At 37.1% G+C, this 17,409-nt stretch overlaps 1 protein-coding gene across 1 annotated transcript in view; it reads left to right on the forward strand.

The window, feature by feature from the left end:
* Nucleotides 1–5,657: 5,657 nt before the first annotated feature.
* Nucleotides 5,658–17,409, forward strand: part of UTP6 (UTP6 small subunit processome component) — a 30,600-nt gene continuing 18,848 nt past the window's right edge. The window contains exons 1-5 of the mRNA XM_026711089.2: nt 5,658–5,916; nt 6,823–6,907; nt 15,012–15,053; nt 15,141–15,233; nt 17,020–17,067. Coding sequence (XP_026566874.1) covers nt 5,825–5,916; nt 6,823–6,907; nt 15,012–15,053; nt 15,141–15,233; nt 17,020–17,067 — 360 coding nt within the window. The 5' untranslated portion in view covers nt 5,658–5,824. The remainder of the gene's footprint in view (nt 5,917–6,822; nt 6,908–15,011; nt 15,054–15,140; nt 15,234–17,019; nt 17,068–17,409) is intronic.

The following is a 17,409-nucleotide window of genomic DNA, read 5'->3' on the forward strand; positions in this document are numbered from 1 at the left end:
CCTTTTCCCCTCCCCCTCGCTCTTCCTTTGAACTGAATTCGCGGGAAAACGAAGCTGTTGCTGCTTCGTCTCTTCCTTCCTCCTCCCCCCACCCGCCACCAACCTCTTTCCCCGGCCCCGGAGTGCATGATGGGAAAGAACGCGACTTGGAGCTCTGGATTTGCTCTTCTTTGAACCAGCGACGCGTGTCGGATTGCTAAGAGAAGCAACGGCGACCTGCAAATTCCGTCCGTGTCTCGGGGAACGGTTTTGAAAATCTGAAAAGCGACCACGCGCTAGTAAAGCTGGTCCCACACGTGCTGCGGAGTTTAGTTTGGGGTGCCATCTTTGAGATCCTATCTGTTGGTCAAATTCTACCAGTAGAAATTAATGTCTCGTTGTGGGAACGATTGATGATCCTTTTCTCCCCCCCCCCCCCAATTCCCTGTTGCGAACATGTTCTAGTTGTAGGATAGCGTTTGACGCGTCTTTCCTTCCATTATCTGGTGAAAAAAAATAGGTTGAGGGGGAAAAAAATTATCTTGAGCCCTTTCTAAGTTTTAAAAGTGATGTAAAGGTTATTCCTTAGCATCGATGCTACAAAACTTGAAAGGTGCAAAATGTTTCTCCTCACAAGATCTCTGAGACACAACCCAAAGGCAAGTTTAAATAAAACAACTACATGCCACAAAATTGTTAAAGGATGTAGTTTCTCTCGTGCAGGTGAACTATTGATAATGATCAAACTGCCATAATGTAGCTGTTCTGTTTAGAGTATGAAACAAACACATCAGAAGAATAAATATAAAAATAAAAAGTATTGCAAATGCAGGATATCCTAGTTTGTGAGTTTGTAGTGAAATTCCATGGAAGAGATGAACATAGTATGAACATAGTATGAACATAGTAAATTAGTAAATTGTCAACAGGGTTGAGCTTTTGGATACACAATGATAAGCATAGTATCAGAAATAGAATAACAGTTGGAAGGTACCTTGAAGGTCTTCTAATCCAACCCCCTGCCTAGGTAGGAAATCCTATGGAAATGGTTATGCAACATCTTTTTAAATACTTCCAGTGTTGGAACATTCACAACTTCTGGAGGCAAGTTGTTCCACTGGTTATAATTGTTCTATCAGGAAATTTCTCCTTAGATCTAGGTTGCTTCTCTCCTTGATTAGTTCCCACCCAAGAGCTTGACTCCCTCTTTTTTGTGGCAGCCCCTGAGATACTGGAACACTGCTCTCATGTCTCCTCTAGTCCTTCTTTTCATTAAGACTAGACATATCCAGTTCCTGCAACCGTTCTTCATATGTTTTAGCCTCCAGTCCCCTAATCACCTTTGTTGCTCTTCTCTGCACTCTTTCTAGAGTCTCAACATCTTTTTTATATCATGGCAACCAAAACTGAATGCAGTACATTCAGATATTTTTATTATGGTTCTTAATAAATTTGGTGTGTTCCACAGACCTCTTACCTGGAATGACTCTGCAGCTAATTAATATATGACAAGAAATAAAAGCAGCAAACAGTTTTGATCAAGCTTGTGATACAATAATTGCCACCTATCACTGTCTAGTTTTTAAGAGGCTGGACTACAGTCCATGCTTGCCTGAGGGAATCGCTGAGTCTTCGGACAGTCAATTTGTTTCAGCCTAATTTACCTTGCTGACTTGTAAAGAAAATTAGCGTAGGAAGTGCAGTGTGTGTCACTATGAGCTCTTGGAGGAAGGTGGGATAGATTTCGAAGAAATAAATATGCCATTTGCCTGATTCTGGACCTTTTTACCATCCATTTTAGAAACCAAGTATAGGGAAAATGATTCTTCATAATGAGTTGTTTTCCTTTCTTTCTTTTAATGTGTGCGCCTTTGAGACAGTTTTTAATTCCTGAATTAGTTTTCTTGCCAAGATTTTTCAGACGTGGGTAGTCCTTATCTGCTTCTCAGGGCTGAGAGAGAACTGCCCAAGGTCACCCAGCTGGCTTTGTGTGCTAGTTTTTATCCTGTTGTCTTAACCCCCACAGTACAGCAAACCAGCTGTCTTGTCTTGATATTATGAGAGTATAACTCAGAGATTTCCATTTTCTCCAATGTAAAAAACCAGTGTAAACAACTAACTTATGTATTGATACTAAAGGTTTGTTTTCAATGGAAATTCCCAGATGTTGGGATAGTACCAAACATTCATTATTTTGATTACACAACAGGTCTTTTGTTGGCATTGGAATTGGAAGATTAATTTTAGATACTTAATTGGGAATTATAATGAAAAGGATAGAATTGGCAACTTAGTATTTAAGTTAAAGGTTTAGGAGCAAGAGGGAAAAATTATTGTTTCCATGTAGATTAGCAGAACATGAAACTTTCTAATATACATTAATATTAATGAATAGATAAAGTAACTGGTCTCAGTGGCTTAATTCATTTGTGGCTAATATGAGAGATAAAATTTTAGAAGTACATTTTACTCACTGAAAACTGCACTCAAAAAAAAACTACTAAAAAACTACTTTTAATAAGTATAACACTACATTCTATATTTCAGCAGTTAACACATGAATGATATTTGATTGGTATTTAAGGGGAAATTGACGTCATAACCTATAGAAAATGATTCGCCTACATACTAGTTGTCCTCCAGATGGAACTAAGGCACAGTTAATTTTGGGTCTGAGTAATAAGAAAGATGACTCATAAAAATTCATGCTCAAGTTGATAATATATAATATTATGTAAGATCTCTGTTCACATAAAATCCCACAATTTTTGGACTTAGCTATTTGTCAGGATAAAAATTCAGAAACTTATGTTAGAGATTTCTGCTGCTGATATAAACACAAAGCTTGCTAGTTTAACCAAATAAGACATGTGATTCTCTAGAATATTTATTCCATATATTTACTGCTTTAGGGTATTTTAGTTTTGCCTCTTTGAAACTGCTATTGGTGGAAAAGCATGTTTGACTAGAGATTACCTGATGCTTTGTCTTAAAGCAGAAAGAGATAAAGAAGATACTGGACAGTAACAGGACTCTGTTGATGTGATTATTTAGGAATATTGGGCCACTAATTCTTGTACCGTAAAAAATAGTTAATTTTTTATTTATCTTAATATAAAATGTGATGTCTTGAAATAGTTTATATTGCATTCAAATAGGTTAAAGTGATCATTCTGATGCAGAATAATATAGATAATTCATATTATTTATTTGACTGTGGACCCATATTTTGGTAGAAGCTTACAGCAGTAGACAGATTTACAAGAATTTGCACTATAAATATCAGATTAACATATAGGTCTTGATACATTTGCCCAAGGTAAAACTACTCTGAAATTAATATGTGGTTAAAACATTGTAATAACGATAGTGAATGAAGAACAGCCACTGTCATCTATTCATTATTCCTTTGGCTAAGACTTTAGTCTCTGCTACTTAAAAAATCGATCCTTCACCTCATTAATTTTTTGTTATATGCTCAAATGGTGAACTTAAAGGTACATGGGAAACATTTACAGGAGATTTTCTGAAAGAGGCAGGAACAAAAGACATGTCAAGTTGCATTTTAGTTTGCATTCCAAATCTACTGAGCAGGGTTCTTACAAATCAAGTTCTTTCTTGCCTGCCAGACACTGCATTTGTTCCTCAGGTCTGAATACTTTTGACAGTCCATAATGTTAATTGTGCTAAGATAATTAGAAGCAGAATATTCTTCACATTTTCAGGTATACTTATATAAATTATATAACATACCATCATCCATACATTTGTCCCAGCATTTTCAACATCTTGTTTGTTGCTCATTGTCTCTGTTTTAGCAATTTGCGTTTATGAACTTCCAGAATAGAACACTGTTCAGATTATATTGTTCTGCCTGTATTGCTTTCTTTCTAACAACTATGGATCATGTAGAATGGTTTCAGCTTTGCTGTGATGGAAACTATGCCCCAGTTGTGGAATTGTTAAAATTCTGACAAGTTTTCACACATGGTTTTAATGGCCAGTTGGCCAGTATTGCAGTGTATTGTAATATAGAAAACATATGAATATTTAGTTTACTTTATTGTCATTGCACCTCGTACAAAGAAATCAAACACCATCTTCAGTGCACATCATGACCATGAAAATAAACACAAACCCTTCACACTCCACACATTGAATTGAAAACCCCGATATGTGTGTGTGTGTGTGTGTGTGTATGTGTATATGTATGTATGTATATATACGTTTTCTTAAGTTTTTGCGGTTACTTACATGTACATGTGTGTATATATATATATATATATATATATATATATATATATATATATATATATTTATACATACACACACACACACACACACACACACACACATAAACTATATATAAAGGATACTATAAATATGAATATAAACCACATTAAACAATTTACTGAAGCATGTTGCATAATATTACACAGAAAACATACATATCTGGTCTTACAAAAACCTAGGAGTAAATAAATAATGGAAAAATGTTTATTGAATTGGGATATTTGTTAATCATGTTAATTATGGATAATTTATTACTGTGGAAATAACATGGTCATTTGAATCAGTGAAACAACCCTCATAAGGAAAATATACAGATAGTTCTTGGCTTACAGCCATTCATTTAGTGACCATTTGAAGTTACAACAGCACTGAGAAAAGCGACTTATGACTGTTTTTCACGCTTAATGACTGTTGCAACATCCCTGTGGTCACATGATCAAAATTTGGGCACTTGGCAACTGACGTGTATTTATTTATGATGGTTTAAGTGTCCCAGGGTCATGTGACCACCTTTTATGAACTTCTGACAAGTGAAGTCATTTGGGAAGCCGGATTCAGTTTGCTAACTTAATAACAACTGTGGCAAAAAAGGTCATACAATGGGGCAAAATTCACTTGACTGGCTTAGCAATGGAAATTTTGGTCTCAATTGTGGGGTAAGTTGCTGGCTACTTGTATTAAAATTCTGTGGCTATTGGTTTGTCGAAGTACTTTCTCAAATCTGTGTTTTATATGATCAGAAAGCCTTTGCTTATCTTCCCCATCCTGAAGCAAATTCAGACAATCAAGGTGGATTTTTTTTTTCTGCTTTACCTGGCATGGGTTCCTTCAGGGAATCCTGAAACTGGAGTTTTGCAATAATGAAGAGCATTGTCTGCTGAAAATTCCTTAGGATCTTGCCACTGGAGCAGCAGGGTGACTATTAAACACAGTTTAGAGGTGCTCTCTCATGAGATAAATTGACTACAATGGGGGCAATGCTTGCTTCTAGCCTACAACTGCAGCAGTGCAAAAACCAAACAGGGTTTTGACATTCGGAAACACAAAGCTGGAAGTGGAAAACATCTCACTTGGTGTGCCATTTTTTTCCTGTAAGAAAGCGAGTTTTTCTAAGCAAAGCATTAACGGACGATTCCCTCACTCTATCAATTCTGTTAATACGGTACTACAGAGAAAGTCCCTAATTTAACTAGTGGGACCGCGAAAATCTCCTCTATCCCAAACAGATAATTACCCTGGAGGGTAGAGCTGGGTTGTTCCCATTTCGTTTTTTACTGCCCTTCTTTGGAACAATTTTTTTTTCTTTTTCCTAGTAACTTGTAGGCAGACATGGAGCACAAACGGCGTATTCCTGTGATTTTTTTTCCTCCCCTGTCCGAAACCAGAAAGGCTGCAATTATTCCAGGAGCCGCAAGGTGGAAGCACCGGGAGTCCAGGAAGAGAAAGGAGCGCCCCGGCTTTTCGAGGCAGCTGGCTGGGCTACAGGAAGCGGAGGGTGCTCCACGTGGGTTTCGGTTCGGTGTAGAGCCGAGCGGCTCGTCTTTTGCGGGTTATGGCTGAGAGGATCGAAGAACGCATCGAGGACCGAATTCCGGAGCTAGAGCAGTTAGAGAGAGTCGGGCTGTTCACTCGTAAGGAAATCAGGTAAACAGGGGAGGCCTGTGGAAGCGGGGCGTTCACATAACTAGGGAAGAGTGGGAAGAAAGTGTGACAAATGTAAGATTTGGGGGGAGCGTGATGGGGAAAAAAAGGTGGAAGGAGACCCTAGCCTAGATGCTTCTACTTGCAGCATTATCTTTCCGATTAAGAATCAACCATCACAAGGATGGCTTTATCCCCCCTTCTTCAATCTTGTGTCTTCCAGGTGCACTGGCATTTCTTTTAGTCCCAATACAAATGCATAAGATCACTTTAAGGGAGGCTTCTTAAAGGCTTTGTGCTGGACCTCCTAAAAGTCCTATATATACAGGTGGTCCTCGACTTTGCTAAGATGCAAAGTGAGACACTTGTGAGTTTTGCCCCATTTTATGATCTTGCTTGCCTTAGTTGTTAAGTGAGTCATGGCAGTTAAGTTAGTAACGCTGTTGTTAAGTGAATCTGGCTTCCCCATTGACTTTCCTGGTTGGAAGGTTGCTAGGGACCCCGGGACACTGAAACTGTCACAAATATGAACCAGTTGCCAAGCATTTGAATTTTGATCATGTGACTATGGGGATGGTGAAATGGTTGTGTGAAAAATAGTGATGTCGCTTAGTTTATTGCTGTTGTAACTATGAATGGTCACAAGATGAACTTATGTCAAGGACTACTTTTATTTATATGTGGGTATCCTTCCATCCTCCACCTATATTACACAGCAACTTGTCCAGGGTAATTGGCTGCATTAAAAAAATTCCATCAGCTCCAACAGTTGAAAGAAGCTGTGCTTGACAAGGTAGCGTGGAGAGCATTTTGCCTATACGTTGCCAAAAGGTAAACACAACTGAACTGTTAAAACTACTACTAATATGGATCAGAATTTGTGAAAGGATTCTGGCTTCATTTTTGCAGGGCGGTCATTAAGAAGGTCTCAGCTCTTGAATATAAGATACAGCGGAGAGCACTTCACAAGAAAGACTTCATTAGTTACATACAGGTAGTTTTCTGACAAAGGTCTTTTTCTATGTATTTTTATCTGTTGATATGAATACATCTATGATACATTGTTTATTCTGCCACTAACTACTTCAAATTTGTTTGTTTCTTAAAGTGAATCTGCAATGTGATGCGATAAAATGTAACTTAGGGGGAAGGTAAACAGTCTTTTAATTAGTTCACATGATGTCACAGGAACTTTCCAAAATATTTAAATGTTTGAAAATAGAAAACATAATTGAAATCAATTAATTTTCATAAGATTTTAGGAAAATTAGCAACCATTGTAAATTCAAGCTATTTTGCATTTGTTAAAAAGTTTTAGAAATTTGAGATCAGTAGGGAGAATGCATACATGTAGTCTTCAATTACGACCACAGTTGGGCCCAACATTTCTTCTCCTAAGCAAGGCAGTTGCTAAGTAAGCTGTGTCTCATTTTACAACTTTTTTGTCACAGTTGTTAAGAGAACAACTTAATGCAGTCATTAAGCAATTCTGGCTTTCCTCATTGATTTTGCTTGTTGGAAGCTGTCTGGGAAGATTAATGTTGACCACGACAGTGCAACTGCTATAAATTCATGCCAGTTGCTAAGCACCCACATTTTGATGACTGGCCCTCAGAGCTTCCAGTTCAGGAAGGAGCACTCCCTTGCCAAGCTTTAATTTTCCTCCTTCCTCCAAAACAGGTTTAATAAGTTGAATTAAATTCGGAATACATGTAGAAAAGGAATGAAAGCATGGAGAAAAATGGGAGAGGGGTCTATCTCAATGGTTTTTTTAATAAAATATTTTTTCTTTTTCTTTTTTTCTTCCACCTTAATTGGAAATTGCAAAAAAAGACAAGAATTTTAAGTGCTTACAAAATATTGATTGCAAGAATCGGTGACTAGCAGATTTATAGTATAACCAGTAAGCATATGGATCTACTTTGGTGCAGTGGTTAAAGCACCAGGTTAGAAACTAGGATGAGATGGGGAAACTGAAGGCTGAAATGAAAGCGGATATATCGAAGGTGGAGGGTAAGATAGGGTCTCTACAGCAGGCCATGGAGAGAAACGAAGTGAAAATAAAAGATATAGAGAGTAGAACAACACGCATGGAGACTAACTTTGAAAGGATGGATGAGGAATTTAAAAATGTACTTAGAGAAACGGAAGACTCTCTGGTCCACCTCGAGATGGACAAAGCAATGGCGTATTTAAGATTCCAGAATGTGGCGGAAGCCAAAAATGAAGAATTGGAACATTTGATGGCAGAAATATTGGCTGAATGGCTAGGAAAGGAAAAAGATGATCTAATTAAAGAGTTTGATCAGGTATATAGGGTTAGCACAAGCTACGCCAGGAGTAACAACTGTCCAAGAGAAATTCATATCCGCTTCTCTAGGAGATGTCTGAGGGATTTAATTTTGAAAATGTCTAGGGAGGAAACAATATCATATAAAGGCAGAGAAATTAGGATTTTAAAACAAATTCCAAAGAGAGTGAGGATGATAAGACAAGATTATAAATTTTTAGCTAATGATTTAAATAAAGAAGGAATCCATTTTAAATGGTTAATCCCGGAAGGGATGTTAATTACATGGAAAGAGAGGAAAATCAAAATAGAATCGATAGAACAGGCCCAAGTTTTTCATCAACAGCTCACAGATAAGAATAGTCAACCCACCAAAGAAGAACCTAAAACAAGACCACAGGAGGTCCGATATTATCACAGAACCCAAAAGGAACGACTTTCTCCAATTTCAGGAAGTGATAATCCACAACATGGGAGAGAAGAGCAAATCCCACAACAACAACAACAAGAGAACCGAATCATTACTAGGCAAAAATCTAAGCAGAAGTAGATAAATGGTGGAGGGGAAGAAGTTGCTCTCCATCAATATAAACGGATTAAATTCATTATCAAAAAGAAAAAGGATATTCTCAAAACTTATTCAACATAACACAGATATAATATGTCTTCAAGAGACACATATTTCGAAAAATGACGAAAGACATCTAATTTGTCCAAAATTAGGTAAACTTTTTACAGCACCGGCCGACAAACACAAGAAAAAGGGAATTGCAATTTACGTAAAACAAGATGTAAAGGCAGAATTAATCTGGTCGGATCCCGAAGGAAGAACTCTGGTTATACAAGTTTGGATAAACCACATCACATTTTTACTTGTAGCAATCTATGCCCCAAATGATGACCAGGGAAATTTTTTAAACACCTTCACCAAAAATAGTAGGCTTTGAAAAAAGAAACATTTGCTTGATTGGCGATTTTAACTCCATTGCAGACTACCAGAAAGACCATAGTAATATGGGGAAAAACAAGAAGGGGAAAAGGAACTTTCTGCGGCATGTAAGGAAATGTTGAGAGAGCTAAATTTAAAAGATCTATGGAGGGAACGGAATCTTGAAGGAAAACAATTTACATACTATTCTAACCCACATAAGACTTGGACCAGAATAGATATGGCTTGGATGGATTTGGACTTGGCTAATGAAATAAAAGAAATCAAAATCCTACCGAATGAATGGGCTGATCATAACCCAATACAGCTAATTTGGAGAGATAGGAGACGAATAAAAAAAAGATGGACACTAAACAACCAAATTGTAAACGAAGAAGAGTATATTAATAAACTGAAAGAGGAGCTAAACTATTTTCTAAAAGATAATAATAATGAAACAACTTCAAAACAGAACATTTGGGATACTATGAAAGCAATTATAAGAGGCACAACAATTTCCTATAATGCTATGAGAAACAAGAGAATTTATGCCCAACAAAACATGTTACAACAACAAATCCAAGACTTAGAAATACAATTACAAAAAACCCCTAAGGTCCAAGGACTACAAAATCAGTTAATACTAGCCAAACATAAGCTGAATTTAATTGAACAAGATAAAATAGAAGTTAGCTTGAGAAGGTCCAAACAAAATTATTTTGAACATGCCAATAAACCAGGAAGATGGCTATCTTATAAACTTAAAAAAGAAAAAGAAGAGAGATTGATACACCAATTAATAGATGAGAAAGGCATCCCACAACATGAGATTGAGAAGAAAAAGGATATTATATTAAACTATTTTCAAAGATTATATAAAAAAGAAGAAATCAATGAGGATAAAATAAGAACTTATCTGGAGAATACGAATGATAAAACAATAGGGGAAGGAGACAAAGAATTACTAAATAAGGATATTACATGGTCTGAGTTAAAATCTGCAATGGAAAATCAATGTAATAATAAATCCCCTGGTCCAGATGGGATTCCAGTAGAATTGTATAAAGCCACAATAGATTTAGTAGGGCCTCTGATGCTGGAAGTGTTTAACGAAGTACTTTTGGCTGCCAAAATGCCAGACTCATGGAGGGAGGCGTTGATTGCGTTAATTCCGAAGGAGGATGTGGATGCCAGATATATCAACAATTATAGACCAATCTCACTTTTAAACGCCGATTATAAATTATTTACCTCAATTATAGCGAATAGAGTAAAACAAGTTTTAAATTTATACATTCATGAAGACCAAAATGGTTTCCTTCCATTCCGCCAAATTAAAAACAATTTAAGAACCGTTAATGACGTCTTAGAATATTATGAAGCTCATCCAGAGAAACAATTTACACTCATGTTTCTAGATGCGGAGAAAGCATTCGATAACTTACATTGGCACTTTTTAATACAAAAATCTATAACATGAATCTGGGCACTAAATTCGAGAATATTATCACAACAATTTACAATACCCAACAAGCCAATATACTAATTAATGGTGAACGAACAGGCCCACTAAGCATTGAAAAGGGCGTTAGACAGGGTTGCCCTCTCTCACCCCTCTTATTTATATTTGCTTTAGAATCATTGTTAACGCGGATAAGACAAAATTCTGAAATCCAAGGAGTTAGGGTCAAAGCAGAGGAATATAAATTACAGGCGTTTGCAGACGATATGGTTTTCTTCCTAGAGGATCCCATGGAAAAAGGACATAATCTAATAAAAGAACTAGAACAATATGGCTCAGTAGCAGGATTAAAGATTAACAGAAATAAGACGAAATTACTGACTAAAAATCTAACAGGGAACCAGAGGAAAGAATTAGAAAAAACCATGGGGATACAGGCAACAAAAAAGGTCAAATATTTAGGCATATGGTTAACACCACATAGTAAATCACTCAAAGAGAATAATTATGATAAACTGTTACAGCAAATTAAGAAAGATCTAGAATCTTGGAATAAGTTGCAGCTTTCTCTACTGGGCAGGATTGCCACAATCAAAATGAACATCTTACCAAAACTCCTTTACTTATTCCAGACAATCCCAATAAAATTACCAAAAAATTTTTTGATGATATAAATAAGGTAACTCTTAAATTTATTTGGCAAGGGAAAAAGCTAGAATCAGTATTAAGGCCTTACAAGATGCAAAAAGTAGAGGTGGGCTAGCGCTTCCAAACTGGGAATTATATTATTGGGCAGCCAACTTATTATGGTTAAAAGACTGGGTCAATTTACGGAACAAAAGAACTCTAGTCTTGGAAGGGCACGACCTTCAGAGAGGATGGCACGCATTTCTATGGGATGTGGGGAAAACTAAACAGGCGTACTTTCATAGACATCTTATTAGAGATTCACTATTAACTAATTAGAAAAAAATATGTAAAAAACATTATTTAAAAATTCCGATTTGGCTTTCAACAATGGAGGCAATGGTTCATCCCAACAATTTGGATATAACAAAAACGACTAAATATAAAGATTTATTAGACCCTTTAGGAAAATTAAGAACTCGACAGGACTTACAGGAACAGGGATTTAAAATTGATCAGTGGTTATATATACAAATCCATAGTAGATACAAACAAGATATCAAAGAGTTTGGAATCTATAGCAAATTACAACACTTAGATAAAATCTTATTAGGATCAAATAAAAAGAATATCTCTAAATTTTATAAATATTTATTGGAGGTAGAATTAGAGCAAGAGATAGTGAAAGGGAACATGACAATGTGGAGTAGGAATATTGGAAGAAGCATTACATTAACAGAATGGGAAAAGATCTGGAATAGAATCATTAAGATTACGAAATCTGTGGCGTACAAAGAAAATATGTATAAAATGTTATATAGATGGCACTTATCCCCTTCGAGGTTAGCGAAAATGAACCCAAACTCTAGTCCAAAATGTTGGAAATGTAAAAACATAGAGGGAACCTACTTTCATATGTGGTGGACCTGTAAAGAAGCCCAGAAATACTGGCAAAAAATTAGAAAATGGCTGGAGGAGATAACCAAAGAACAAATCGAATACAAACCAGAGTTCTTCCTACTAGGGATCTCTGATAAACATTTTCCTAAAAAGACGAAATATATAATAATTCATATTCTAACTGCGGCCAGATTAGCATTTGCCCAGTGCTGGAAATCATCCTGTTTACCTACAGATCAATTGGTCATTCAGAAAATATGTGACTGCGCAGAAATGGACAATTTAACCATAGCTCTTAAAAATAAAGAGTCTTCAGCATTTGATAATAATTGGAATGCGTGGTATAATTGGTTATATCAGAGATAAACTGTTCAAGGAATAATGGGTAATTTAAGCATAAATAGTGATAAGATGTGTATATTTAAAGTAAGGTAGGAGAATTGGATCTTGCAGACTGTCAAAAAGAATATCTGTTTGGTTTTAACGTATTTTCTTTTTCTTCCGTCTCTTTGTTTTTTTTCTCTCTTTTATACTTCTTTTTCTCCTTTTTCGGTCGCAAGACCGAGCGTTTTTTTTTTCTTTTCCTCTCTCTTTCTCTTCTTTCTTTTTTTCTCTCTGTTGCATATGTAATGTTGTTATGTTATTTTTTAATTGTAAATTCAATAAAATTTATATATATAAAAAAAAGAAACTAGGAGGCCTAGTCTTCCTTTAGCCACCAAGCCACCTGGGTGACGTAGGGCCAGTCACTTCTCTCACACTAAAAAGAAGGAACTGGCAAGTTACTTTTGAAAAATGCTGCCAAGAAAAGCGCAGGGAGCAGGTTATATGGGTTAAGGACAAAATGACTTGAAGGCTCAACTTGCAATTGTGTATATGACATACCTTTTCTAGTTTCTGTATTTTAACTAAGAAGTATGTAAACATTTCCATATATTTCTATTGCCCATATTTGCAGTTTATAGATTTGTGCACAAATGCATGATTTGTCATTGTACAAGCAAATTTGTGGATAGTTGATGGGTGTGTACAAGTAGTTCTCGACTTACAACAATTCACTTGGTGACTTGTTCGAAGGTACAATGGCACTGAAAAAAGTGACTTATGACCATTTGTCACACTTATGACCCTTTCAGCATCCCCATGGCCATGTAATCAACATTCAGATGCTTGGCAAAGGGCTCATAGTTATGACGGTTGCAGTGTCCTGGGATCATATGATCTCCTTTTGTAGCCTTCTGACAAGCAAAGTCAATGGGGAAGCCAGATTCACTTAATAAACGTGTTACTAACTTAACAACTGCAGTAAGTCACTTAACAATTGTGGGAAGAAAGATTGTAAAATGGGACCAAACTCACTTAACAAATATCCTACTTAGCAACATAATTTTGGGCTCGGCTGTGGTCGTAAGTTGAGGATATCTGTACATATATGAAGATAGGAGGTAGGAAAAAGCAGCTGTATTATAGTGGGTAATATGTGACCGATCAGATTGTTGTTGAATTCGGTTCCGATTCCATGTTTGCTAAGACTGCTTGGAATTCAACAAGATGTGAAGGTGTGTTAAGAATGTAAGAAACCTGCACCCAGCCAAGCCCATTGCTGAATATTGCTTAGCATTACTATTCCCCAGGCTTTCGCTCCTACCTAAAGGTATTTCAGTGGGAGCTTATGAAGAGATTACTTGTCACTCAGCTACGATCCTTTCTTATAAAAAAATAGATTATTTGAGATGTGGCAGGCCTAAGAGATTATCGATGGAGAAAATGGTATTACATTAAATATGCTTGTTAGGAGAGGAATATAGAAAATGTACAAATGAGCTACGCTGCAGACTGATGCAAGTAGATTGAGGAAAGCAGAGCAAAGCTTCCCTGTAAGGGAATGATGGGTAGACCTTGTTATCTTCTCCCCTCCCTCCCCTTTGGGGAAGCAGTTAAGTAGAGGATCCCTTGGGGAGATGGGTTGTATATAAATTTAATAAAACAGACAGACAGACAAATCATGGGGATCTAAGCTGGTGAGTAACCTGAACTATACATTTCAATAAAAGCTGAAGTGACACATTTCTTTATTTTAGAATTCCGAATGGTTATAAATAGCAGCAGGGTCCTCACGATCAAAATTGAGCCCAAAATTTATTGTTGTTAAGTGAGAAATTTGTTAAGTGAGCTTTGCTCCATTTTATGACTTTTCTTGCCACATTTGTTAAGTGAATCACTGCTGTTGTTAAATTAGTAACACAGTTGTTAAATGAATCTGGCTTCCCCATTGTCTCTGCTTGTCAGAAAGTTGGAAAAAGTGTTCACACTGCGACCAGGCCGTCATAAATGCAAACTAGTTGTCAAGTATTCCAATGTAAATCATGTGACCATGGGGAATGCTGCAACGGTCATAAGTGTGAAAAATGACCATAAGTCACTTGTTTCAGTGCTGTTGTAACTTCAAATGGTCACTAAGTGAACTGTTGTAAGTTGAAGACTACCTATACTTTTGATCAGCTTGTTGATCACAACAACAAGAGATTGCTGGTCTATCCCCTCATTCCATTCTTCGCTTTCTGCAAACTTTGGGGTTTCCCGAGTGATATTAGTAATTGCCAGGAAGGATCAGGACAGTAAATCTTGGGTTTCTCCTTAACTTGCAAATACCCTAATTAGTGTGGATAGTGCTTGGCTGCCTTAGAATGAACATCTAGAAAATGGCTTTGCTATTAATATATTGGATTGAGGGATTAGAGTAATTCTTGATTAATCGTTGCGTTATTGGCAACTTGTTTCACTTGCAGCTGTTATCGTACGTTCTAGAAATGCTAAAAATGTAAGGCTTGATAGTGACAAACTATACAGCACAGTAATCCTTGAATTATTGTTGATCATTTTTCTCGCAGTATGAAATCAATCTCTTGGAACTCATTAAGACACGAAGACTGGTAAGTTACCCAGGGACTGATCATTTGAAAAAGCATATGGAGATTTTAAAGTCTGTACCAGTGACAGCCTCTGTTCTTTTCCTTTAGCGCATTGGATATTCATTCAAGAAAGAAGAGATTGAATATTCCATTGTGCAAAGAATCCATGGCGTTTTCAAGCGTGCTACAACAAAATGGAAGGTAAACCTATCATTGGTACAAAAATTCCTTTTTTCTAATTTTTTGATGCTATTAAAAATAAATAGAATTATCTTTATATTTGAATCAGATACCTACATCAAAAAATTAGCATGTGCACAATCTCCATGTTTAGTGATTGGAATTTATCTCAGAAGCAAAATGATTGTTAAGCAAATATGTTGCAGAGAAAGAGAGAGGTTGCAAAGACTGGTTCATGAGGTCTTATTTAGATAAAGTTTTCTTATACAGCTCACCAGCGTGTGTTATTGACAGGCACGTGAAATTTGATTATAAGTAAGTTCATTGGTCAGAAAAATGATTTTTTTGGTTACTGCCATTGTAGTTGTGAACAATTGCTAAACAAGGCAGCTGCTAAATGAGAAGTGGCTGTATCTAGTTTTTAGTAGTAAATTTCCTGTTTTTCATTATAAAATATATGACACAGGATAATATATAGGTAGTCTTTGCTTTCAAATCACTCAATCAATCACTGTTTAAAGTTGTGAATGAACAAGTGGTACTTGCGACTGGTCCTCAAAGTTCTGGCCATTGCTGCATCCCTGCAGTCACATGATCATGATTCAGGTGTTTCCAATCAAATTGTGCTTACAATAGTTGCAGTGTCCTGTAGTCACATGATCACCATTTGCAACCTTCCCTGCCAGCTTCCCACAAGCAAAATCAATGGGAAAACGGACAGGGAAATTCGCAAGTCGCTCTAGTAATTCTACCTTTGCTTCCCTGGGCCTTCTGCTATGCTTTCTTTCCCTTGGCCTCCCTGCACGACTGCAGACCTCTTTCTTCCCTTGGCCTCCTTGTGCTTGTGCAGTACTATTGCATCCCCTCCCCCAATTTACACGAGACCAATACAGGAGCTTTTCCACCTGTGTGTGTGTGGGGGCATTTCTATGCTTCTGCAGTTTAATCTGATCTAGAAGTTTTGTGGCGTGTTACATGGCATTGGTTGCCTTCCAGCAGGACCTGGGTAAAGCATGGAAGGGGAAGCCTTAAAGTACAGCAATTTCTATATAAATTCTAAAAATTGTTAGATATTTTCCATGAGTGGTGTGGTGCCCTAGTGGTGAAGACTCTCACCTCCCACTCGGAAGGATAAGAGTTCAATCCTACGTAGTGGCAGATGTTTCTCTCCTAGGGTGCAAAGAAAATAAGTGGCAGGAGTCCCAGGTAAAAATTGTGGGAAGGTAGACAGAGTTTGGAACACCCAGCACAGGCCACACATGAGTCAAGGGATACTGGAGAAGGACTGGAGAAGCCCAGCGTAGGCTTGCCCATGAGTCGAGGGAGGCTGGGGAAGGTTTTGGAAAGATCCACTACAGGCAGGCAGGACTGATTTACCAGTGATTTGTGACCTTTCCTGTTGGCTTCCCCATTGACTTTGTTTATCAGAAGCTGGCAGGGAAGGTTGCAAATGGTGCTCATGCAGTTCCCTGTGATGTTATAATCACAAGCAGGGCACTCTAACGCCCGGATCGTGACCGTGTGATAGCAGGGACTGGAGCTTTGAGTATTGATCATCATATGTTCATTTTTTTCAGCACCACTGCAATTTGAATGGTCACTGAGCAAATGAATGTAAGCTGAGGACTATTGTACTTATATCTGTATAAATACAGAAATCCTCAATTTCTAAAGTTGTTGCCCTATCTAAATGTTTGCTTGATTTCCTCCTTTTCCTCCCAATTCCTGATGATCTAGAGAGCATTGGAATGAATGAGTGGTCGTAAGTTCTCAGCTGATTCCTTTTCCCTTTGTCTCACTCCAACAGGATGACCTTCAGCTGTGGCTGTCTCACATTGCATTTTGCAAGGAATGGGTGAGTGGATATAATTTGCTTGGAATCAATTTGTGATTTATTATTTGAACTAAGCTTCCTCCTTCTGATTTTTATACTGTGGTGCTCTGTCCCATTTATTGGAATATGCAGCTTGAATGTATCATTTGCAGTGTAAAATGCTGTGGGCCTTCAAAGAAATTAATTAAGGGCAGGAAGCAAAACCATCCGTTGTGGGCCAAATGGATATTCAGGATAAGATACTTAATTTTGATACATTTTTTGTGGAAAGTATTCCTTTTTCTCTTCTGGAAATCACATCAAAAGTATTGCTGGAGAGTCTTTGCTATATGAAAATTGTACAGTCAAAATTGGTTTGTTAAT

This window comes from Pseudonaja textilis, chromosome 2, assembly GCF_049901715.1.
Source record: "Pseudonaja textilis isolate UNSWEBS1 chromosome 2, rPseTex1.2, whole genome shotgun sequence".
Taxonomy (NCBI): domain Eukaryota; kingdom Metazoa; phylum Chordata; class Lepidosauria; order Squamata; family Elapidae; genus Pseudonaja; species Pseudonaja textilis.